Source organism: Talpa occidentalis, unplaced genomic scaffold (genome assembly GCF_014898055.3).
Source record: "Talpa occidentalis isolate TD23 unplaced genomic scaffold, MPIMG_talOcc4v2.1 talOcc4.2, whole genome shotgun sequence".
In the NCBI taxonomy this organism is placed as follows: domain Eukaryota; kingdom Metazoa; phylum Chordata; class Mammalia; order Eulipotyphla; family Talpidae; genus Talpa; species Talpa occidentalis.
This window is the reverse complement of record NW_023602073.1, coordinates 63,895,567-63,918,228: the sequence shown is the minus strand read 5'-3', so window position 1 is coordinate 63,918,228 and position 22,662 is coordinate 63,895,567. Positions and strand designations below refer to the sequence as shown.

General features: G+C 45.4%; 1 protein-coding gene across 18 annotated transcripts in view; it reads left to right on the top strand.

Annotated features, from left to right (window-relative positions):
- TRERF1 (transcriptional regulating factor 1) overlaps positions 1 to 22,662 on the top strand; it is a 196,463-nt gene that overhangs the window by 172,406 nt on the left and 1,395 nt on the right. For 13 of the 18 annotated variants that reach the window (XM_054698796.1, XM_054698799.1, XM_054698793.1 and 10 more), the window contains 5 exons: positions 1,663 to 1,738; positions 8,828 to 8,916; positions 11,415 to 11,528; positions 17,525 to 17,728; positions 19,929 to 20,176. In XM_054698796.1, coding sequence (XP_054554771.1) covers positions 1,663 to 1,738; positions 8,828 to 8,916; positions 11,415 to 11,528; positions 17,525 to 17,728; positions 19,929 to 20,176 — 731 coding nt within the window. The remainder of the gene's footprint in view (positions 1 to 1,662; positions 1,739 to 8,827; positions 8,917 to 11,414; positions 11,529 to 17,524; positions 17,729 to 19,928; positions 20,177 to 22,662) is intronic. The other 5 variants (XM_054698807.1, XM_037519718.2, XM_054698803.1 and 2 more) reach the window with 1 other exon arrangement.

The window sequence follows — 22,662 nt, the reverse complement described above, 5'->3', positions numbered from 1 at the left end:
GATTTAAAAGCCTTCAAGAAAGCCTCCAGTTGGAATTCTGTTTACACATATGTTCCTGAGTTACAGCTGTAGGCACAGCTGTCTTGGGAAATTAACATTTCTTCAGCAGTCTTATATTTTACATCAGAAAAGCACATCTCCCGTGGAGGTAGAAGACCTTACTGAAACAAGATGTGGCCTAAACTAGTCTCTTGTGTTCTGCTGATTGTTACCCAATCTAGAAATCAGCCAAAGTTTGATGTTCATATGGAACTCTTTTGGCCCCTAACCAAAATGAACTGTTTGCTATGCACCTACTGGGTGTCATTCTTCTGCCTTTGACTCAGTTCTTTGGTGCCCTCAAACCTCAACACTGGTGCCATCTTCCCAGAATCACCGTTTGCCTGTTCCACTGGACTCCTGGCAAGAGCACTCAATCACTGTCCTCAGTTTCCCCTTTAGTAAATTCATGATTCTTGTGGCAGGTCTAGCTTCCTGCTTTTTGATTTTATAAAATGTGAAAGTAAATGTCTCAAGACTGCTTTCTCAAGAGATAATTGATACCCTTCAAGGCTATTCTAAAACTTTGGGGAACTCTCCTTAACCCTGCGAGGTCAGCCTTGCAGACTGCATTTCTCTAGCTTTCAACATGCAAAACCACCTGGGAATCTTAAAATTCAGGTTCCTAGTCAGCAGTTCTGGAGCGGTACCCAAGGTTCTGCAGTTCTAATCTGCAGCCAGGGTTGACCGTGCTGCTGGTCTGTGGGCCAAAATTGAAGTAACAAGATTCTAGACCTTGCTTTCCACTCACTTCTGCCTGCAGCATTTATTTTTTAAGATTTATTTTTGCGTAGAAGAACTGGGGTATAGGCCAGAGGTGCGGGGTGTGAGAGGATTCACCAGAGGAGACAGTGGGGAACGGAGCATATAGATTGACTGAAATACACAGCTGAAAGGAGCAGCGGGTGAGATAGGAGCGGTCTACGGTGCCATGTTGGGTAGCGCCCTGGCTGGGGATCTAACTCAGGCCCCAGTGGTGATAAGGCTAGGCCACCAGGGAGACCTGCCTGCAACATTTAAAAAAAAAAAAAAAAAAAAAAAGTCAGTGAGGCCAGAAGAGACAGATTTGAAAGGTCTTATTTAACTTACTTCTCTGGAAGGTCAGCATGTGGTACAGTTATTACTAATATAGCTGTTATGTTCAGTGGTAATGAAACGTGGTTTTTCTGCAAAAAGCAGCTACAAGTCACCCACTCATTTCCTTGGAGCCCTTCCCCAGAGACTCAGGCCTTATTCAGTGGAGGCCCCACCTTTTCTCTGAGGCTGGGGCCCTTACCCAGGAACACAGGTCTTGCTGTGTTTTTCTCTGACATGATCACCCACTGCACGCATGGGCTGGGAGGTGTTAGAATCGTGAGTCCTGTTGGGTGCTGACCAGAAAGGAAACCCCAATGAGGGGAGTCTCCTGTGGGTGCTGACCAGAAAGGAAACCCCAATGAGGGGAGTCTCCTGTTGGGTGGTGACCAGAAAGGAAACCCCAATTAGGGAAGTGTCCCACTGGTTTTCCTTCCTGCACCCCCAACACCAGCTGTGCAGTGCCGACCCCTTTTGCCCTTTATAAAGGTAGATGGTCTCCCTAGACCCGTCACTGACTCTCGCCTTTTCTCTCCCATGGGTCTGCAGGCTGCTCTGGAAATGCTGCTGCTGCGGAAGCCAGTCAGGTTAAAATGTCATCCTTTAGCAAATTACCACTATGCCGGTAGGTTGCCAGGAGCCCGTGCCCCTTTGCTTCCTAAGAGTGGGTTGTTTACTTGTCTGGGTGTGTTGCTTTGTAATATAGACGGCACCAGTTCTGTCCTAAATGATTCTCGTGGCCTCAGGGCCTCCTGGGGCGTGGCTGGTGGGGCAGTTTTATCTATTAGCTGGGTGCTGTTGGGTATTTAACTGTGTGGATGCCTGCCCCTCATGGGTATGCCAAGAGCTGAGTGAAGAGGAGGGCTCCTGCAGGAGGAGATGGAGTCCTAGAGACAACAGCACTCAGCAGCATCTCAACTGTGGAATCTGGACATGGGTTCAGATCTTGCCTGCACCCCTCAGTCTTCTGCAGCCTTGATTTCCTTACCTGTGAGATGGGTCTATACTCTGTCCCTTGCAGCATTTTTGTGATTAGAGCTAATATATGTAGCCCAATGCCTGGCATGTCTTCCTAGCTATATTATTCCTTTATAGAACAATTACTTATTGAGCATTTATTGTGTACAAGGGACTAAGCACTAATAGAAAACAGCTATACACACAAGGGCAGACAGAGTCCTACCTCGTGCAGTTTGGAGTCTGAGGAAGATGCATTTATTAAGCAGTGGAGCATACTAATGGCAGGTAAAGACACACATACATAGTACACTTTTGAGTCTGTCTTATGAGGATGTGGCTTAACAGCAGCAGCGCCGACAAGAAGGAATGAGAACAGCTTTAAGAGTTGAATGGCATGAGACTCATGAAGAGAGAAGGAAACAGGTTGGGGAGACAAAGAAGTGACAAAGGAGGTCAAAGTCCACGCTTTTATTTCCATTTAACGGTGTGCACATCCATTCTGAGCGTCTCCACAAACATGCCTTGGTTCTATATCTCAGAGGGGAACAAATCCTCCAGTGCCCTTGGATTGTTAATCAGTTGAAGGTGCCTTTGGTGCCTTGGATAGACCCTCCACAGGTAGGTGCTAACTAGTGGGATTTGGACCTGGAAATCGCTTTTCCAGTTCTTGGTCCAAGTGGCTGGTCCAAGGGAAAGGCTGCCACATTTTCAGTGAACTACCTCCTTCCACTACTGTTGGCCTCACTTAAGGCGCTTTTCTTCTGAGCCGGCCCTCTTGCCTGTCATCACAGGGTAGAAAAACATCAGAAACTGCCATGTGAGCCCAGCAAATCCAGGATGCCTGTCTGTGATCACCTTCAGCACACAGGCCACCACTGCAATGATGCAAGCACAAAATGGACATGTGGCATGAGAAATGCATCATTTAATCCGGCCACAAGGAGCGGTTTCTTATTAATGTTGTCATCATTTCCTGCTATGTGTCTGCCCTGAGTGTGGGTAGAAAGATGTGGGTGTCCTCCCTGATCTGCCATGGAAACAATTCAATCCTCTCTTAATTCTCAGTGTCATCTGCTGCCTGTTAAACCTTGACAGCCTGTCCAGCCTCCCAGAGCCTGTCTCAAGCTTCTTTGCATAGTGGGTGAGGCAGTTGGTAGACATGAAGGCTCTTTCCAATCATCCGCTCTGAGACACAGCTGCCCTTGACCCTTAGGGTGGCTGTGTGGCGGGCGCCTCTGCACTGGTCAGCTCCAGCTGTGAGCAACCTTGTCTGCATCCCAAATCCCCTCCAGTTCTTCCCAGTATGCCAAACATAAAACAAAAACACTAAAATAATACCAAGAACTTTGAAATTAGAGGGTGCCCTAAACTCTGCTAAAATGATCTTTTGGGGTTGGCGGTACCCTAGCTAATCTGTTACCTATCCCCTACCCCCTTTCCTGCACAAGTATACCAGGAAGGACTCTGTTGCCTCCTGGAATTTTCTTCAACCCTTAGAAGCAAGAGAAGTAGAACTGAGGTATGGAGGGTTGGTATCCTGCTTACTGTCACCAAGAAAAGGTGCTCACTTCCATCTGTCAGTCATTTGCCTTCTTCAGGAAATGATCACAGATTGGGCCTCAGAGAATCTTCTAGAATTATGAACAAAAGGGGCAGAGATCACTGATCTCTAAAGTATGACCTGATCCATTTCTATAACAGTTCCCTTCCAAGGCACAGGGGAGATCACCAAGCCTGCCCCTATCATGTGCCTCCACTACCAGCCACCATCTCATCCTCTGGTTTGATTCCAGGGTATCAGTGAATCTCAGTCCCATGCCCCGGCCCTGGTTTCAGGCCTCACCAGGTTGCACTCCAGTAGGACTGTTAGCTCAATTCCAGACTCTCAGAGACACTGTCTTCTGCATCTTCTTTGGCTTCTAGCTCTGGCTGTGGCCAGTGTCACCTCACCCCGATTCCTGATCCTGAAAATGCACTCTAAACTCCCAGTTATCTCAAGAGAAAGATCAAATTTCCCAGACTTGTCCGTGCCCTGGAGGGAAGGCAGAAAGACTGGGCTCGGAGAGGGAGGCTGCAAGTTTGGGAGAAACAGGCACAGGACTGTGAAAATCACTTTCCTTACTTTACTCATGACCTTCCCATTCCATCCCCTCCCAAGAAATTTAGTAAGAAAAGGAAAAAGTGACCAATGCTGGGGCCTTAGAAAAGGTGGGCCATTCACCCAGATCTTGGGGCTGCTTGCCAAAGCCAGAGGAGCCCAGTGGAGGCCTCAGAGGAAGGAGTTTGTGGAGACCCCTAGCTCAGCCCAAAGTGCACCTTCAGCCCTCTCACCGTGCACCCAGGCTTGGATAGCATTTGCTTGCAGAGGCTCCCAGTTAGCCCTGGCACTGGATGGGGAAGACTTGAATGTTAGGAGTCAGGACCAGGAGGAATGGTGGTTGCAATTAGGAGACTTGCAGCGTCCTTGGCATTTCATTGAACTGGTAGTGCCTGCAGATGGGCATGGAGGCACAATCAGAAAAGGCCCTGGGCTTCTTGGCAAAGGTTCAGCTATGCTACTGTGGGTCAGTGAGCACAGCCAAGTGCTCCCTGGGTCCTGAACCCTGACCCAACTCCGGAGATGAGGGAGACCTGGAGGAAATCAATACCCCTTTGGTTGGGAGAGGGCTGGTCTCTGTCTTGGCAGCTGCCCCAGTTTGATGAGACAGAATTACACACTCAAGAGAATACTTTGCAAGAAACACAGCTGTGATGTCATTTGCCAGGCATGCTTAGCCCATGTCTCTGGCTGTGTAGTGGTCCCCCCAAGGGCAGGAACTGAACTCTTGCTTTGCCTGACAGCACTTGTAAAGAGAAAGATTCGCAAACAAGTTCAAGTGCTGGATGCAGATGGAGGCCTTCCTTTCTCCTTCAGAGGGAACGCTGGCAGCAGCGTGCTTCACACTGCCCTCCTAAAAATTTACTCAGCCTCCACCCACCATGGAAAACCATTCAGAGAAGTGATAACCTGATACAAAAACAGTCCGCAATTTTTCTACAATAAATGCGTCTTGTGTAACTGTACTAACAGCATCAATAAAAGTTTCTAACTCTTGAATGGAAGACAAAAAGGCCCTCTTCTGCACTCAGACTTTGTCTCACCTCTCCGTGCCTCTTTTTAATTGCCTAGGTTCACTTTGCATGGCCCCAAATTTAGCCACGGTCCAGAGCTTGTTTCCCAGCAACAGAAGCTCAGAACGTTTTTCCTCTGGATACTGTTCCAGCACCGGTTTCATCCAGCTAATTAGGCGCTTTGTAATTAGCCTTAATCGTCTTGTTAAGGGCCCCTGCTGATAATAGCCCAATAGCCAGGAATCCCCAGGTAGAACAAATGAGCGCTGGGGCGATGTCAACCCACTAACCCTGTGTGCATGCTGAGTGGACAGCAGGGATCCTGGAGAGAAAGGAAGGATAGAGAGGAGGGGAGGGTTTGAGGCAGCATTTTATCCTGGACTTTGTCCAAGATGCAGAGCCCAAGAACGGCTGGCTTAGAACCCTGTCGAAGAATGAAGAAAGTGCCAGTGAGGCCAAGACTCCAGGCAGGAGAGCCACCTGGACCCTTCCTTCCTTTACTCTGGACTACAGGAGGAATACAGGGGCTGGGGATGGAAGACTGGAAATCCTGAGTAGCATGGAGTAAGGCGGTATCATTATCCACACTCAGAACAAGGAAGATTCACGAGTACCACTGACACTTCATGTCAGCAGCGGATAGCTTCTGTATTGGACATGGAATCTGCTCTCTGAATGACAATTAAGGTCTGAGACCTTCACTGTGCACTTACTTCATACAAGACACTGTCAGGGTGACCTTCAGGATCCCCATGTCACAGGAGAGGAGACAGACTCTGAGAAGTAAATTTACCTGGGGCCACAAAAGGAATACGTGGCAGAACCTTTGCCTCCAGACAAAAGACACCCCCTTTTTCTTTTTATCACAGCAGTGATCCTACTGTTTGGGAAGGGCACAGTGGTGTTATTTCTATATATGAGACCTGGGCCTGGGAATTCAGGCTGGGAGCTTGCGATGGATTCTCAGGCCTGTGGGCAATGCAGTGATCAGATGCAGTGAGGATGGAGCCTGCTCCAGTATAATCCTGAGACAGACTTGCTTTACCGACCCTGCTTCTTGCTTCATAGACACCCTTGTTGAACAGACCCGTGCGGGCAGTACTGTTATTTGCACAAAAGCACAGACCTTAGGACTACATCGAGAAGCCATCTTTTACTCTCTGAGCACATGCTCCCTGCGCCGACAACCTTGGCGTAGGAGAAAAGCACCGAGAGGAAAGCAGGAGCGGACAGATTCCTATCCAGATTTGGGAAGACTGAAAACTCATCACAGAGGCTTGGGATTCCCCATAACAGTCCATGAAAAGCTCTTTCTCCCATGGGGTCCCAGCTGGCAAGCCACTTGGGGGCATGAAGGAACATGTGTCTCCAGAATAGGCCTGATACCCTAACACTACTGCTTGAGCAGTAATAAGCTGGTGTGGGGTGAAAGTGCCCACTGTGAAGGCTGCTGGCCTGAGAAGGCTGCATAAGCTGCACTTCAGGAAACGTATGGCCTGTCTGAGGGTGGAAACTGTTCCCATTGATCGAGTTGAGGACTTTCAATAGGAAAATGCCCCCTGATTTCCTGGAACTGCAGACTCTGGACCTGCTGCAGGCAGCACATGAACCGTCTTAGAAGCTTGTCCAGGGACTCAGCTGCTGTGATGGGATCATCTTCCATCATCTTTCAGATCCTTCCTACTTATTTGCTATTTTGGTGCATGCCTAAAAGGAACTGTGACTGCTCTTTGGTCATCTCGTTGGTTAGTCCTCTCTGGCTTTCTCTTTCTGTCTCTGCCCTGGGTAAGGAGAGCATAGGAGTACCAAACCCAGGGCCTTGAATGCTGAACAGAAAGGTAATGGAATCTCCAGAGCCCCAGATGTCACCCACCGGTGCTCACATCCACTCCTGCAAAGTTTCTCCAAACACCCAAGCCCCCTTTAACCCTGTTGCACAGCCAGAGATGTCTCTGCCTCTGGAACCTATGGGAAATGCTTCCTTCTGTTGAGGGTTCATCGAAAAACCATTTTCCTTCTAGGAGTAGAGATAAACTTACAACCAGGTGGTGGCCTTGCTTTTTGAGCTGTCTGAACCAGCCCAACTGTGGAGTCTGAGCCAGCACTCTCGGCTTAAGGACCCGTCAAGAAGTTACCTACTCTCGCAAGGATTCTAGGCTCTCCACCCCCTGCCACCTCCACCCTCCACCTGATTCACTAATTTTGTCTGAACCTTCCAAGGGAGGAAACAATTCCTGTTTCCTGAGTTAGTCAACCATAAAACTGGAAACCTTCCACTTGTCCTGGTTGGATGGGAAAATACTATGGTTTGAGGGATTACAACTCTGAGAAGTAAAGAAATATCAAAAGTTCAGCCATATACCAGCCAAAGAATCAGAGATGGAGAGAGTCCAGAACACCAGAAGAATGAACTACGGACCAGCTACTGTGGACCCCCCAGAAGAAAGTCTCCTCTTAGAAGTAGACCTTATTTCTTGCCCCAAAATAGTAGGCCACCACTGTTCTCTATGATGATCTGCTATTCTGCTGACAGGAACAGCAAAATTTAGCCTGCAGGGCCTCAGTCCCTAGTCAACAAAGCTGGTTCTACTCACTCTCCACACTCATCTGCTTTCCCTCTTCTGGAAGCTTCTAGCTGAACCACACTGGATGACTGCTCATTCTTTGAACACCTTCATTTTCTCAGCTGAAAAATGGGGAACAGTAGTGCCAGTCTGCAGGGTTGTTGGTAGAACCAAATGACTGATATCTATGAAGGCTTAGAACTTACATATAATAAGCACCTAAACACGTTGAGTTTTTCCTTATAGACTGTTAGAAATAGAAATGAATAAATAGCTCTTTGTTTTTAAATGAACATTAAACAGTGATGCTATTTTACTTTTTTTAAGAACAGTTGGATTTTTTGCCCTTAGCATAGCATCTTGCATGTAGCAGACACCTAAAGTGTCTGTTGAGTGGATTAATGAATGAATAAAATGCGTCATCCCACTGCTTGCCTCTGACATTGCACATTTTTCTCTCCCCAGAATTCCCATTCATTTCCTTCTTGCCTGATTTGCTCTCATATCCTTTATAACTCAACTCAGGCGTTTTCTCTACCTGGAAGCCTTCCCAGTTACCCAGGGCCATAACCTGAGTGTGAGGTCCTCCTTTATGCCCCATTGGCTCCTGACCTTCACCTTCCTCATTGCACTTGTCACCTTGAATACAGTACCTGCTGGTTTGCCTCCCCATTGATTGTGACTCCCCACATCTTAAGAACCTTTGCTATATGAACATTGTAATTTGCAAAACCATAGCAAAAATTTGTCGAACCCTCACTATTTCCACTCACTGAGCTGGGCATTTTTTGTGTGTATCTTTAGCCTTCACAAAAATCGTTGGAGGTGGGGACAACTAGAATAGTTCCCATTCGTCAGTAATAAAACTGAGTCTCAGGTTCAGGAATGCCAACGTCAAGGCTGTAACTGGGATTTAAACCCAGGTGTCAGAGCTGCTAAACATTACACTAGTGTTTTGTTCAAAAGGGAGTTTGATGTGTATTGCATCACTTGCTGAACTTTGTATTTTGTAAATGAACCAGCAACTAAAAGTGGAGAGAACTGTGAACTGTTCTTAAGGTGTTTGTATTTTGTTATAGGTTCGGACAAATGGACCTCCCTAGAAAGAAAACTGTTTAATAAAGCACTGGCCACTTACAGCAAAGACTTTATTTTTGTACAGAAGATGGTAAGCATGCTTGTTCCCATTGTTCATTTCAAGTTGGGGAAATTGTACACCTAAAGATGTATAGAAATATTCAGTTACTGGTTTAATCTTCTTATAAGAAAAGAATGTCTTTCACCCTTCACTGGTGATGGATGGCATTTGTTATGGGGTGACAGGACCTCCATATTGGGGATGTGGAGGAAAAGAGGAACATACATTATTTGGACATGGCCATGGTGGGGGTTGTTTACATCTTAATAAAAATGCATAATTTATAAACTCCATCAGAATAAATAGAACCAGGGCTTCTGGTTCACAACTTACATGTTTTATTTCACGTATATTTGACAGATTTATGGTATTTCTGATAGATTTTTTTTTCTGGGAAATTGGAGAAAGGAGGACACATTCCCTCCCCACAGCCAGTAGCAGAGTTTCTGGTATTGGATCCCCAATCATAAGATGTCATAGTTACTAGCACTTCACAGCAAAATATAGTTCTTTCCCATAAATGAAGTAGCATTGTATACAGCAGATAATAAACTTAATAGGCCTTAATTAGTTGAGAGGTAGTTTAGGCCCAAAGTTAAAATGATTCAAAGATAAAGATGATTCAAAGAAAAAGATGATTCAAAGACAAATGATTCAAAGCAAACAGATGAATGATGGAGTAGTGTGAAATCAAACAACAGGTCCCCTATGACAGCCCTCACTGGCTCCAGACTAGGCCAAAGGTCCTCATTGTTATCCTGGGAGCAGGTTACCTGTTTTTAATCCCGGGCCTTTCCTGGACAAGAATCAGAATAGGTGGTTGTTTTCTCCAATTTGCCTTGTCTCTCAAATCTGTATTCACTTCCACCTTGCCCTTCTTTGGAGGCCACATCCCTCCTTGCTGCCCTGATGCCTACTAGCAGCTCAGGAACCCATTCTTTCTTGAGTCCCCCCTCCTCTGAGACTGACCTGTCCCAGGCCTCATGTCAAGGCCCCACTCCTTGGTGACAGGTGATGGTCCCTGTGTCGTACTCACCAGCCATGCAGGCTTTCAAACAAAAGCTCCCTAGGTCATTCCTTACTCCCTGGGCGATTCTGGTATAGGACTTCAAGATTGCAAGTGGATATGAAGGGGCAGCATAGGGAGATAGGACTTCTGGTATGTTCTCCTCATCTTACCATGTAGGTAACTGTGTTCCCACCCCCAAAGGTATGGCCAGCCTTTTATCTGCCTCCAGAAAACCCACATTATTGAACCCCACCTTGAATTTAGAGATATTTGAACTAAACAAAAGAATGTTTTCTCTTTAAAATATATAAAGGGGAATTAAGCCAGGGTGGTCCAGATTTTTTTAAATAAAAAATAAAAATCTGGGGCCTCCCTGGTGGTGCAGGTAGTTGATCGCAGTGCTGTGAAGCTGTCTGCAGCCTCTGCAGTACTGGCTCAATGCCCACCAGCCACGGAGCAACCCACTTGGCGTGGCAGACCTCTCCTGTCTCACCCGCTGCTCCCCTCAGCAGTGTATTTCGGTCATTCTGCCTGTTCTGTGCCCTGCTGTGTCTCTGATGAATCCTCTCACCCTCCTGCACATCTGGCCTGTACCCTGTTTCTTGTATAAAATGAAAAAATCTTAAAAAATATATTTAAAAAAATTAAAATTTAAAAAAAATCTGCCTTTGCCTTTGGGATTGAACATGGCGAATTGGTTTCCTGCAAAAACTACGCTCTTGCCATCATAATTTTCCCCTTACATTCCTTGTTCGATTTTTTTTTTTTAAGATTTATTTATGCATACAAGAACTTGGGTGTGAGCCAGAGGTGGGGGGTGGTGAGGATTCAGCAGAGAGAGTGGGAGCAGAACAGGCAGATCTATTGAAATACACTGCTGAGGGGAACAGCAGGCAAGGCAGAAGAGGTCTGCTGCGCCATGTAGCTCCCTGGCCGGCTGGGATCGAACTCATGCTGCAGTGTCTGGAGCTAGCTTGATAACACTGTCTTTAACCCCTGCACCACCAGGGAGGCCCTCCTTCTTCGATTATTAAGGAACATTTTTCACAAATAGCTTTTCAAAGTCAGCAAGTCAGATAGCCAAACATATTCATGCATGTTAAGTGAAAAAAGCAGGCTGCATTATGGGTTTAAAAAAAAAAAATAATGAGCTCTCTATGCATTGCCTGAAAATATCTCCAGGCTTTCACGTGGAAAAAAATCAAGCTGTAAAACAATACATAGAACATTCCACCTTTTGTGAGGGGAAAAAAAGAAAAGGGATATATTTTCACATTTGTTGGTCTATGTACTAAGACATTCTGGAATAAGACCCAAGAAATGAATATGAGGGGCCAGCTGTAGCAGGGTGGGGAGTAAGAACTGGATGAATGGAGAACAGGCACGCAAAGGAGGCTGTTCAATTTTTTATTGAACTGCGTAAGCCTATTACCTATGACAAAATTACATTTTCAAAAAAACATGCTGCTTTGCATACTGCCTGCTGCTGGAGCTGATCTCTGCATGGCTTTCCCGGCAGGTGAAGTCTAAGACGGTGGCCCAGTGCGTGGAATACTACTATACGTGGAAAAAAATAATGCGGTTAGGGCGGAAACACCGGACACGCCTCGCGGAAATCATTGACGATTGTGTGGTGAGTGAAGCTAAGTCGCTGCTTATGCTGGCCCCACTCCCACGCCACACCCAGGTTAGTAAGTGGCTGGTGTTTGGTTTGGCTTTGCTGCCGCAGTGGCAGCCGTGAGTGGGTGTCAGAGGAGTTCCCTGGTGGGATTCAGGCCTTGACTTCCTGGTATAGCTAGGCAGGGGGCAGGTCACTGTGGATCTGACCTGTAGCTCAACATCCACTTAAGGAGGTGAGGGCTGGCCTGTGTTCCAAGGCGGGTAAGAGCCAGGGGAGTTAAGCCAGCGTGGGCTAGCCTTGACTTGGGTGGCTTATAAAGGGGTAACCTCTGGCCCCTTAGGATAGCCCTTCTTGATCCTTCCACATCACAGAAAACCAGAGAACATTTGTGCCTTAAAAAGATGAAAGAGCCCTCAGATTTGACCACAGCTGCCGAAAAGCATGAGTAATGAGGAACTTTGACCTCCAGATAGGTAGGGCAGAAACTCTCAATTATTGAGGACCTGGTTAGTAGGATGTAGACTATTCCAATCCTGATTATCACCACTTATCCCTAATAGTGATTTTCTTCATTTGCAAACAATCCAAAGTCTGCATATTAAGATTACATTTTTACTAAAGATGTAACAAGATCAAAATCTTCTCTGAAGCCCTTATGTGTGGCTTTGGTAATTACTGCTGCTTTCATCCTCGTGGTTAACACTCTTCTCGGCGTCCATTGTCAGGGGAAAGTTCCTTTTCGCTCTGTGGAAAGCATTACCTACCATGTATATGTATGTCAGAATTACACATCTTACAACAAATTATTAAAAACCAGCCTCTGTTGCCATCAGGGGGCGTGTTTGGGATTCATGAATGGTGTGCATATTAGCGGTTATACTTCCTTCCCAGTTGTGCCCCAGTTGTGTTAGCACATAGGTGGGTTATTTTCTTTAACAGGTGCTTCATAGCCCTTTCTATGTGCCAGGCATTGTGCTAGGCATTTTACAAATAGTAACTCACTTAACAGCCTCATACCAAACAGCTGTTGAGAATGTTGACTGGGCCTGAGTCCCTTGTGTAATATTTAAGAGCAGTCACATGCAGATTCTCAGAGAAAGATGTAAAAATGTTTGCTCTTCAACACCCAAGTTCCTTGCTAAGAATTGAGCCTATCTATGAAATGTATGTACATATATATATGGATTTGGGTCCAACTATATATATATATATAAAGGAAGACATCCACAGAATAGAATGGTATTTCCATTCTCTCTTTCAGAGATGGCAGTATTCTGTATACAAGATTTCCTGTGACCGAGGCATTTGTTTGATTGATTTAAATAATGATGTCTTGTATCAAAATTGGCTTTTGCTCATCTGTTGCCTAATGTTTAAAAAAGCAACATCACCTCCTCGGGCTCAGTCAACTAAAAGCAAGCTCCTACAATGTAGACAGCATTATATATGTAATGCTACAATTGATCCAGAGGTGTTCAGTGTCCTCTCTCTGCCCTGCCCCAATTCCCTCCGCCCCCAGCGCATATTCTGGTTGGAAAGATATGACACACACAAATGGAAAGTTGACCGTGAACCCCAAGAGTATTTAAAAGAGATATGAAAGGAGGACCAGAAAATCATAGATACTGCCTTAGGGACTCCCTCCCTTCCAATGCCACCATTCACAGGCAGAAAGTTGAAGCCTGGAGAGGGGAAGGGACTTGCCCAAGATCACACAGAGCAAGTGAGTAGAATAGATAGTAACAAGGGAGCACAAAGAATCCTGGACTTGGAGACCTAGAAACCTGGCTTGTAGGCTTGTTGACATGTGAAATGGGACAGATGGTTTAAATGATTTGGAAAGTCCCTTCCAATTCTGTAATGTTCTGAGCTCTGGAAGAGAGCAAAATCAGAGTGTATGGTTTCCTAAGGCAAATCAATATCTCTTAGGTTTAGGTGTTACCCAGTGCCTATGACAGTGCCTGGCTTATTGGCCCTCAATAAATATTTGGTGAATGAAAGTGTATGCATTTTCTGAGGTAGGAGTCACTCTGGGTCACAGCTGTGCAGTCCCTCTGTAAACTCATTGGAGGGAGACGCCAGAACTGGACATTCTGAGCAGAGGCGTGCTGCTAAGGAAATGCTACTATAAGTGGCGGGGCTGCCATCTCAGGCCAGTGGGGCTTTGGATGTGATGGTTAGGAAGGGCCAGGCCAACGTACAGCCTTACATTAAAGAGGGAAGTTTACAACAAGATGGCCGAGGGGGCCACACCATCTTGGGCTTAATCACCAGGGGCCAGAATTAGGCTGGGTCAGGAGCATGCACACTCTGGTAACCTGTATGCTTAGCGAGAACAAAAGCTCTGTGCTGAGATGACTCAGGACCATAAAAACAAGAAAATCTTGATTGAAGGCCAGCATGGCGCTCACAGCTCCCTTATGGGCACTGTGAAGGCACACTCAGCCATCTAAGGAGAGCTTGCCAAGTGGATGAGAAATTGGGCTCATGTAAAGACTTGGAGAGTACAATGGGTATCCTCCCAGGTCAGGGTGTCCCCAAAGTCCCAGGACAGGGGTGTCCTGTTCTCTGTCCTTCAGCCCTGCTGGGATACTTGGGCCAGTCTCCTGATCACGTGTCCTCAGTGTTTTCTTAAAGCTGCAGGTGATATTCCCCCTAGGTGGAACACAGACGAACCCTCTCTGGAAGATCAGGGACTTTGGGGAGTGGGAGGAGAATAGGAGAGTTTGTGAGGAATGACTACTCTTTGGAGAGCAAGAAGATTCAGCAGAGCACATTCACTCACTCAGGAGGGCTGAGGTCACCACAGCTGGAAGAAGGTAACAAGGGAGCAAGATCAGCTCTGTTAAGGAGGTGAGAGGACCTTCCTGTCCCCTGCCCACGCTCATGGTCCCACACAGGGAAAATCCGTAGGTCTGGCTGTGACCAAAGTTCAGCACAATTCAAGAAACCGACTGAGGCAGTCAACTGACTTTAGGAGGATAGCAGTCAGGGCTCCTGGGCAAAGGACAAACTCACCCCTGGCCTAAGCACACAGGTCACCCTACAGCACAGTCCATTGACAAGGGGCTTGTGGAACAACCTCCTCCCCTTTGACATGTTCAAGCAGTTGGTTCCAGTGGTTTTGAGAAGTTCACGATCTCTGTGTTTAAGCTGAAAAACCTAAGGCGTTGGCAGATAGAAGTTCACGGGGACATTCGCGCCAGGCCCACCATAGAGTATAGGTTTTAAATCTCAGTTCAGCTTCTTCATCAGCTCTGTGACCTTTGGAGAAAATAATTCTTTAGGTAGTTACCTTGTTTGCTTAAAAAGGAAATGTGTGTGTGTGTGTTTGTGTGTATGTGTGTAATGCCTGACTCGTGGCAGGCATTCAGTATGTTGTCATCATCTTTAGTGACTCAGATTTGTGTTTTAAGTATAATTTGCGTTGTTGATCACTTGTATTTTAATTTACAAATTTCTCATAATATGAATTCAATTTGTATGTCTGAGAAATAAAAATATCTTCTTCCAGAAATGCTTATTGTGCACACTCAAGGTTCTGAGCACCATGTTAAGTCTGTAACCAGCTCCCACCCTGTATTTGCCCACCTTCTACCAATTTAGGAGTATTACTGAATGTTTCATTTCACAATACATCATAAAGTGGCCAACATGTTGATACAAAGTTCTACGTGTTGGGATGTTTGTCCTATCTTTGTATCTCTTAGTCACTTTGGTGAGCCATAGACCTTGATAATAAATCATTTCGTGAGCAAGTATAGATTGCCAATTAAAATAAAAGCTAGCTAAATTCCTGAGACAGACATAATCACAGTACAGTATGTACTGTGTAATGTAATCTGTAATTTTGTGGCTATCTGGAGCATTTCTTCTAAGTTTTTAAGCCAAAGAATGGCATTGTAAGAAAACTATAATTATAACAAATACCAGATGCCATTGTTATTAGAAGTTATTGTATAATTTATTGTAAATACCAAGTTGGAGGCCATGATCTACTTAATTACTGATATTTGAGACCATAAGCTTCCAGTTCTGTAAAGGAATGAAGGGAACCCTGGGAGTTTGACATTAACATGATTTTACTTAAAACTCCTTGAAATTGAAAGATGGTAGATTCACATGAGAATAAGATCATTTAAGTGAAATCAGCCTAAATATTCTCTATTAATAAGAAACCTGCAACTTACATCACAATTCACTCTGTAAGATGTATTAGGCCTGCATCTGTATTCGTTGAAGTCATTCAGCAAATGTAATCATTACTGATTAACCCACTGGAAATTGGGATCCTTTGTTAAATCTGCGCTGTTACTGTATTGTCTCTAATATGCATAAACATGATACTGAGTACAGACAGTTCTCAATCAGTGAGGGGAGTGCTTAGTACCCCGTATTTACTGACATGGTCTTTTTCCCCTCACCCCAATCCAAACTGGAGAGGAAGCTTGTGGCTTCGGGACCCGGGGTACCACTACTCTCAGAAATCTGTGTTATTCTTGGAAATTCTTGCTTCTGGGTTGTAAGATTCATGGTCTCACCCTGAGTTACATCACTGTCTTGAGTAAACCAGACTGAGCCCATGTGCTTTCATCGCGGGTGTGCGGAGAGCCTGGCAGGGGCAGGTGTCAGGGTTAGGTGCAGAGGACCATTTCTTTCTTTCCTTATCTGTAAAATAGGAGGACTGTTCACAGCCTGTTCGGTAACAGAGTGAGTATAAAAGTGCTTTGTAAATTGTAAAGTGCTGTAAAGCATAAGCTGCAATGGGTTGATATAACATAGAACCCCTTTCCCTGATGTTCTCTGTCCTTTCTGGGCCCAGAGGGGCCAGCCACCCTCTCCAACCTGGGGAGGATAGAGCAGAAAAAGGTGGTTCAATAGGAAGCCTCTGAGATCCCTGCCCTCCATCCCAGCCCACCCTGGTACCTTCTCCATCCACTCCAGTAACCTGCTATTTTGTTAATGTTGAGATATGTATAAGAACCTTCTGCTAAATTCTCCACCTGTAGCTGGTGGAGGATATGGTAGCAGAGAGAATAATTATTCATAGAAAACATTTTTCTTTCTCTTTTTCATAAAATGCCTCTAGAAGGCATTTCTCCAAGTCCATGTTCAGGTACAAAAAGCAAACAAATACTTAATAAAAGGAAATAGCCTCTTCTATTTTCTCTCCCTTTTTTAAAGATTTACTTATTTATTTATGCAAGCACTGGGTACTGTCAGAAGTGCAGGAGGGTGAGACAATTCACCAGAGCCAGAGCGGGGAGCAGAGCAGGCAGAAGGACCAAAGTACACTGCTGAGGGGAGCAGCGGGCGGCAGGAGAGGTCTGCGCACCATGCGGGACCCTCCTCCAGTGGCCGGGGAGCAGCCGGGGATCGAACCAGCGCTGCAGAGGCTGCGGGCAGCTTCGCAACCCAGCGCTCAACCGCTGCGCCACCGGATTTTCACTCCTTTTCGAAGACATTTTGGTTCACCCTGTCATTCTGTTTGTGCACAAGCAGAGCAGGAGCACATCAGGATGCTCCATGTCCTGAGCTTACCTCAGCCTTGGGTCAGATCTGACATGTCAGTCATCTCACAGGGGAGTGTGTTACGAGGCCTGTAAAACAAATCCCGATAGACCTTGAGCCCGTCTCCGGGGGTTTCCGCAATGAGAGGCCCACAAGCAGGGCAGCCTGCCTGCGTTTCGATCAGTTTCAAGGTCTACTGGTCTTCACCATGGGGGGAGCTGGGCAGCTTTCCCTATGGAAATGTCTCCTCCCAGTCAGCACACTTTTATATAAGTGATAAGGGGACCCAGAAAGAGGCAGGGGGCTCCCTGAACCTCAGAATTCCAAGTGACCCACCTTTTATAGACCGCGTTCCTTCCCCAGGGTCTCTTCACTACTCCTTAGGCAAATAGTAACCAACACAGCCCTCCTCTCCTCTCCCGGCCTGTGGATTCTGTTCATCAACTAAAAATGCCATTTGGGGACTTCCCCTTTTGCTTTTATTGCCTTAATACCAGACAAGTGAAGAAGAAGAGGAATTAGAGGAGGAGGAGGAGGACCCTGAAGAAGATAGGAAATCCACTAGAGAAGAGGAGAGCGAAGTGCCGAAGTCCCCAGAGCCTCCCCCAGGGCCTGCCCTGGCTCCCACCGAAGGGCCCCCGCTGCAGGCCCTCTGCCAGCCCTCAGGCTCCTTCATCTGTGAAATGCCCAACTGCGGGGCTGTAAGTGTCTTTGCGTCCTCCGGGGACCCGGGACTGCTGGGGGCCATACGACTGTGCCTGGCTTTAAGAGACGTTGTGTTTTAGAAAGGGTGCGCTTCCAGCCATGAAGATTTGGCAGCGGGACCGTGTGGTGTCCTTTCTTTCATTCCATTTACTTATTCATTTGACCAGTGGATATTTCTGGAGCGTGATGTGTCAGGCACTTGGCTGCGTGCTTGGAGGACACAGAGGCTCCCTGCCCTCAGGCAGCTGCCTCTCCAGTCCTGTGGACTGTGTCACACCAGGTTGTGCCCTGTAGACATGCATCTGGCAGCACTGGGGGAGCCCACAGAGGATTGTCTGTCCTCTGACATAATCCCTTGCCCCTGCATTGCCTGCAGTTTTACCTGTCTGGAAGGTTTTGCATTTCATATTCCATATTGTATCAGCAGTTCAAGTGTCCCTGAAATTGATCCTTGAATAATTTGGGGGTTCAGGGCACTGACCCTCCTCCACATTAAAAATCCACGTAAGACTTGTGACTTCCCAAAACTTAACTCACAATACCCCACTGTTGACTGGAAGCTTTGTGACGGGATGACATAAACAGTCAATTGACACATATTTTGAATGTCACACACTGTATTCTTACATTAGAGTAAGCCAGAGAAAAGAAAATGTTATAAGGAAAATAATAAGGGAGAGAAAATACATTGGCACGGTGTGCACAGTCGTTAGCCACACTGTAAGTTTTCATCGTCTGCTCACAAGGAAATCCAAGTGTAAGTGGACCTACATAGTTCAAGCCTGTGTTTTCAAGGGTCAACTGTAATTTGAAACCTGAGTTCATTGTTACAAAAATTGAGTCAAAAAATTTTTTTTTACTTTTTTTGAGGGGGCGGGGAGATTTACTAAGTGAATTAATCTTATAAACTGACTGAAAGGCAGTCTGTGTAATGACTTAACCCGGTATTCAGATCCATTTGAAGCATCCTTAGGTCAAAATAAAAGGAATTCACTATTTGCGAGTTGTTAGCATTAAAGGAAGGCCTGCCTGACTCTGTACTGGCCTTGTCTAAGCCTCCCTGTTCATTTTAGAGGCTATTTTATAAGTTGTTTACTTTAGACTCTCAGCCCCCACTGATCCCCTACGCGTCTGAATAGTTGAGCTTTACCCTGAAAGGTTTCTTAAAGCCGGGCACACCTGTATAGGCACGTTCTAAAGGTATTACTCAAAAAATAAGAATGTTGCTCTTTTCACTGAAAGTCCTGTTTTACTCAAGTTAGCACTTACCTTTGCTTGTCCATTATGTAGGACAATACTCTTTTCCAGAGTGTTCTGAATGCTGCTTATTAAGTCTGTCACTTAGATGAAGAGAGCAACCGCCTTTGAAATATTTAGATCCTGAAGCAGACATGAACTTGATTTACATGTAAGAAAAAAATGAAAAAGTGGAAAGAGAAAAGGTTCTGTACATATTGCATTAGCTTTGAAGAGAACATAAGAAATTGCTAGCTTGTTGCTGCCTTTGATGACTGATGGCCGGACGCCCTACTCCTTCATTGCCATTTTGTATAGAGGGCACCCACTCAGAGGTGATTAAGATGTGACTTTAAATGACAGTATTTCCTTATTTTGTTTAGAAACTGGATGCTTCCTCAAGGCCATGTTTGGTATCCAGTAAATTCCTTACTGAGTGGGAAATCATCTTACTTGTCCCAGTCAGAAATGCTCAACAAGAGGGATTTTTTTTTTAATGACTTTTAAAACCACAGAGGAAACCATTGTGTGGGTTTTACTCTTTGCCTAAACCTGGGGGGGAAAGAAATGTAGCTCTGGATGGGGTAGAGGAATAATTTCTGGCTTAAAAAAAATTTCAAAAGCTGATTCAACCCCTTTCTCATTTTATAAATGGAAAAAAATAAGGGTGAGAGGGAAAGGATCTTAGACAGAGGCGATAGATCTGGCCCCAGTCTCCTGGCCTCCACATGGTGACTTTGTCCTTGACCTCCCTGCTACATCGCCTCTTGTCTTCTGATCTTAACAACCGTGGGGGTTTTTATTGGCAAGTGTTTGTGGTTGTGGTATTCGATCTCTGTTTTCTGAGACATCTGCCCAAAATTGGCATGTATAAAACCCCTGTGCTCTGTCATTAGACACTTGTTTCTAATATGCCATGTTTTGCCACTAAGTAACTAATAACCCTAATTTCCTTTTCAGGACTGTAGATGTCATGTCACTCCCTTTCTTCCCCAGGTGTTCAGCTCCCGACAGGCACTGAATGGCCACGCCCGTATCCACGGTGGCACCAACCAGGTGACCAAAGCCCGGGGTGCTGTCCCCTCTGGGAAGCAGAAGCCTGGCAGTGCCCAGAGCGGGTACTGCTCAGTGAAGAGCTCGCCCTCCCACAGCACCACCAGCGGCGAGACAGACCCCACCACCATCTTCCCCTGCAAGGAGTGTGGCAAGTAGGTGGAGCTGGACCAGGGAGTGAATCTAAGTTTGTGACGGGTATTCTCGTGAGGGCTAGACCGAGGTAGTCTGAGGTTTCCCCAGCTAGCAAAGGGACCCACACTCTCCTAATGCCATCCTTGGGTTTTGGTACCTCAGGGTGAGTGGACCTTGTCTGTCACTGAGAACATGATCATGCTGATGTCCTAAAGCCTAATAAGAAGGCATTTTCAGAGAGTAAGGGAGTCTGTGTAATGAAAGGGAGTCTGACAGAATTCATTCTTAGTAGGTACACAATGGAGGTGTGAAGTTGTACTCCCAAAGTTATATAGTTATATAAACAAATGACAATTTAATTTTTTAAAAGTTTAAGAAACTCGACAGTTTTCCAGAAATGATGAATGGGATTCTGATTCCCTACTTCTTCCCTTCACTCCCAGACCATATTCAATACTGTCACCCTCTCTGTATCCTGGCTGAGTGATTTGAGAATGGCTCTAAAACACCTAATCAGGAACTATCTGTAGCAGAGATGGCTTATCTGCCACTACTACTCATTCCTGCTCCCAGGGCAGACATCACTAATCAATTACTAAAAACTGTTATCATATTAAAATTAAACCTTGAATACTTTCTATTGCAATGCTTCAAATTAGAACAACCAATTGAGCAAAGTTGACTCATGAGATATATCCCATTTGTCATTCCCCTGCCCTTCTGACAGTGCATTGTAATAACAATGGCTGACATTTACAGAGCACTTACTTTGTTCTATACTTTAAGTGCATGAACTCATTTAACCCACACAAAAACTCCATGTGGTTCAGATACAGTTTTTATTCCTTGTTTTACAAATAAGGATTGGAAAATTACGTGAAATGGCCCCAAGTCACACCATCACTAGACGCAGAACTGAGATCCGAAACTGACTGTGCTCAATTGCAGAGCCTGGGCTTCTGACCACTGCTCCTTCCTGTTGGTTTGCTTTGTTTCTTTATTTACTTTTGGTAGAAAATATATTGGTAAGGCCCACATGGTTCCCTACCCACAGCATCTAGTATAGAATTACAGTTTTCTCAGTGAGTGCCTGACATGGAAGGCCTTCAGGAGCTATGCTTCCTATAATCTCTAATGCTTCAGATGTAAAGAGAAGTGTTACCTGGAGAGAGGCCAACAAGGAAGCTGCTAAAACTCTTCCAAGTTTTACTTGGTAAACTCTACCAACATCCCCAGTGTTATTAACAGGGTGCTTGGAACCTCTGTTTACAATACCACCTTTATAGACTATTTCAGGCAACTTAATAATAGCTGCCATTTATCAGGTACTCACTGTTCAGTACTGTCTTAAAGGATTCTTACATATATTGATTAATTCCATCTTTAAAACAAAATCTTTAAATACTCCAATGAGTCGGTACTTCTAGTAGTTTCTTTTTTATGAGCAGGGAAACTGAGGTTAAGCTGCTTGTGTGGTGCTCAGCTGAATGGGGATTCAGGTGATGCAGACTGGCCTTGGCTGCGTCCTTAGCTTCTGAGTGAACTTGACTCAGTATGGTGGCACCTACCACAATGAATTAGAGCTGGTGACTCTCCCTCTCCTTTGTGAAGTACAAAGAGCAGGGAGAAAATTTAGGTGTTGGTCTCCTCTGCTGTGCTCTGATGTCCTTCAGAGCCTGGACATGATACATCTTCATGGCACCGTGGAAGAAACAAGCGCCTGATTGATCATTAGACGTAGTTACTTGAAGTAAGAATACCTTCTCTAATATCTCTCATTTGATGGCCCTGGGCTGGAAGTGTGGGCAACTTGAGGTCTTGTCAGTTCCTCTGAGAGAAGCCAGCACCTTCCACTTACTCTGTTCAAACATTCTGTGACTCTTTGTTCCACCAGGTGGAGACAAAGGACCTTTAACAAAGATAAGTTTTTCAAGCGTTCTGGCTCTTTTCAGTGGCACCCATTAAATGTTTTCCTTGTCTTGTTTTTATGGACCTTTTTTTCTACCATAACTCTAGTCTAACGATTTTATGGAAAATAGCGATGTTTTCTGTGGGTTTCCACACTAGGAACAACATTAGGCAAACATTCTGAGTGCCTCTTGTGGTTGCTGAGATGATGTTCATTGCATTAAACAATTTTCAGTATGTCCAGTGCTGTTTGGCGTGGGTCTGAAAATCAATTTTTTTCCTCAATCAGCACAGGAATGAATATAAAGTGCTATGCCCACCCCTTTCCAAAATAAGGCAGTCTCACATCTGGGCAAACTTCCTGCAAAAGGCCCAGGTAGAATATTCCAAAATGTAGGCCTACTCTCATTCCTCAGCTCTGCCTTGTAGTGCAAAGGCAGCCATAGACATTGTGAACAAATAGACATGGCCACATTACTATAAAACTTTATTTATAAAAACAGGTAGGGGTCTGGATTTGACCCACTGACCTTAGTTTGCAGACCCTTTATTCTAGGGATTCTCAATGTCAGCACTGACATTTTGGGTCTGATAATTC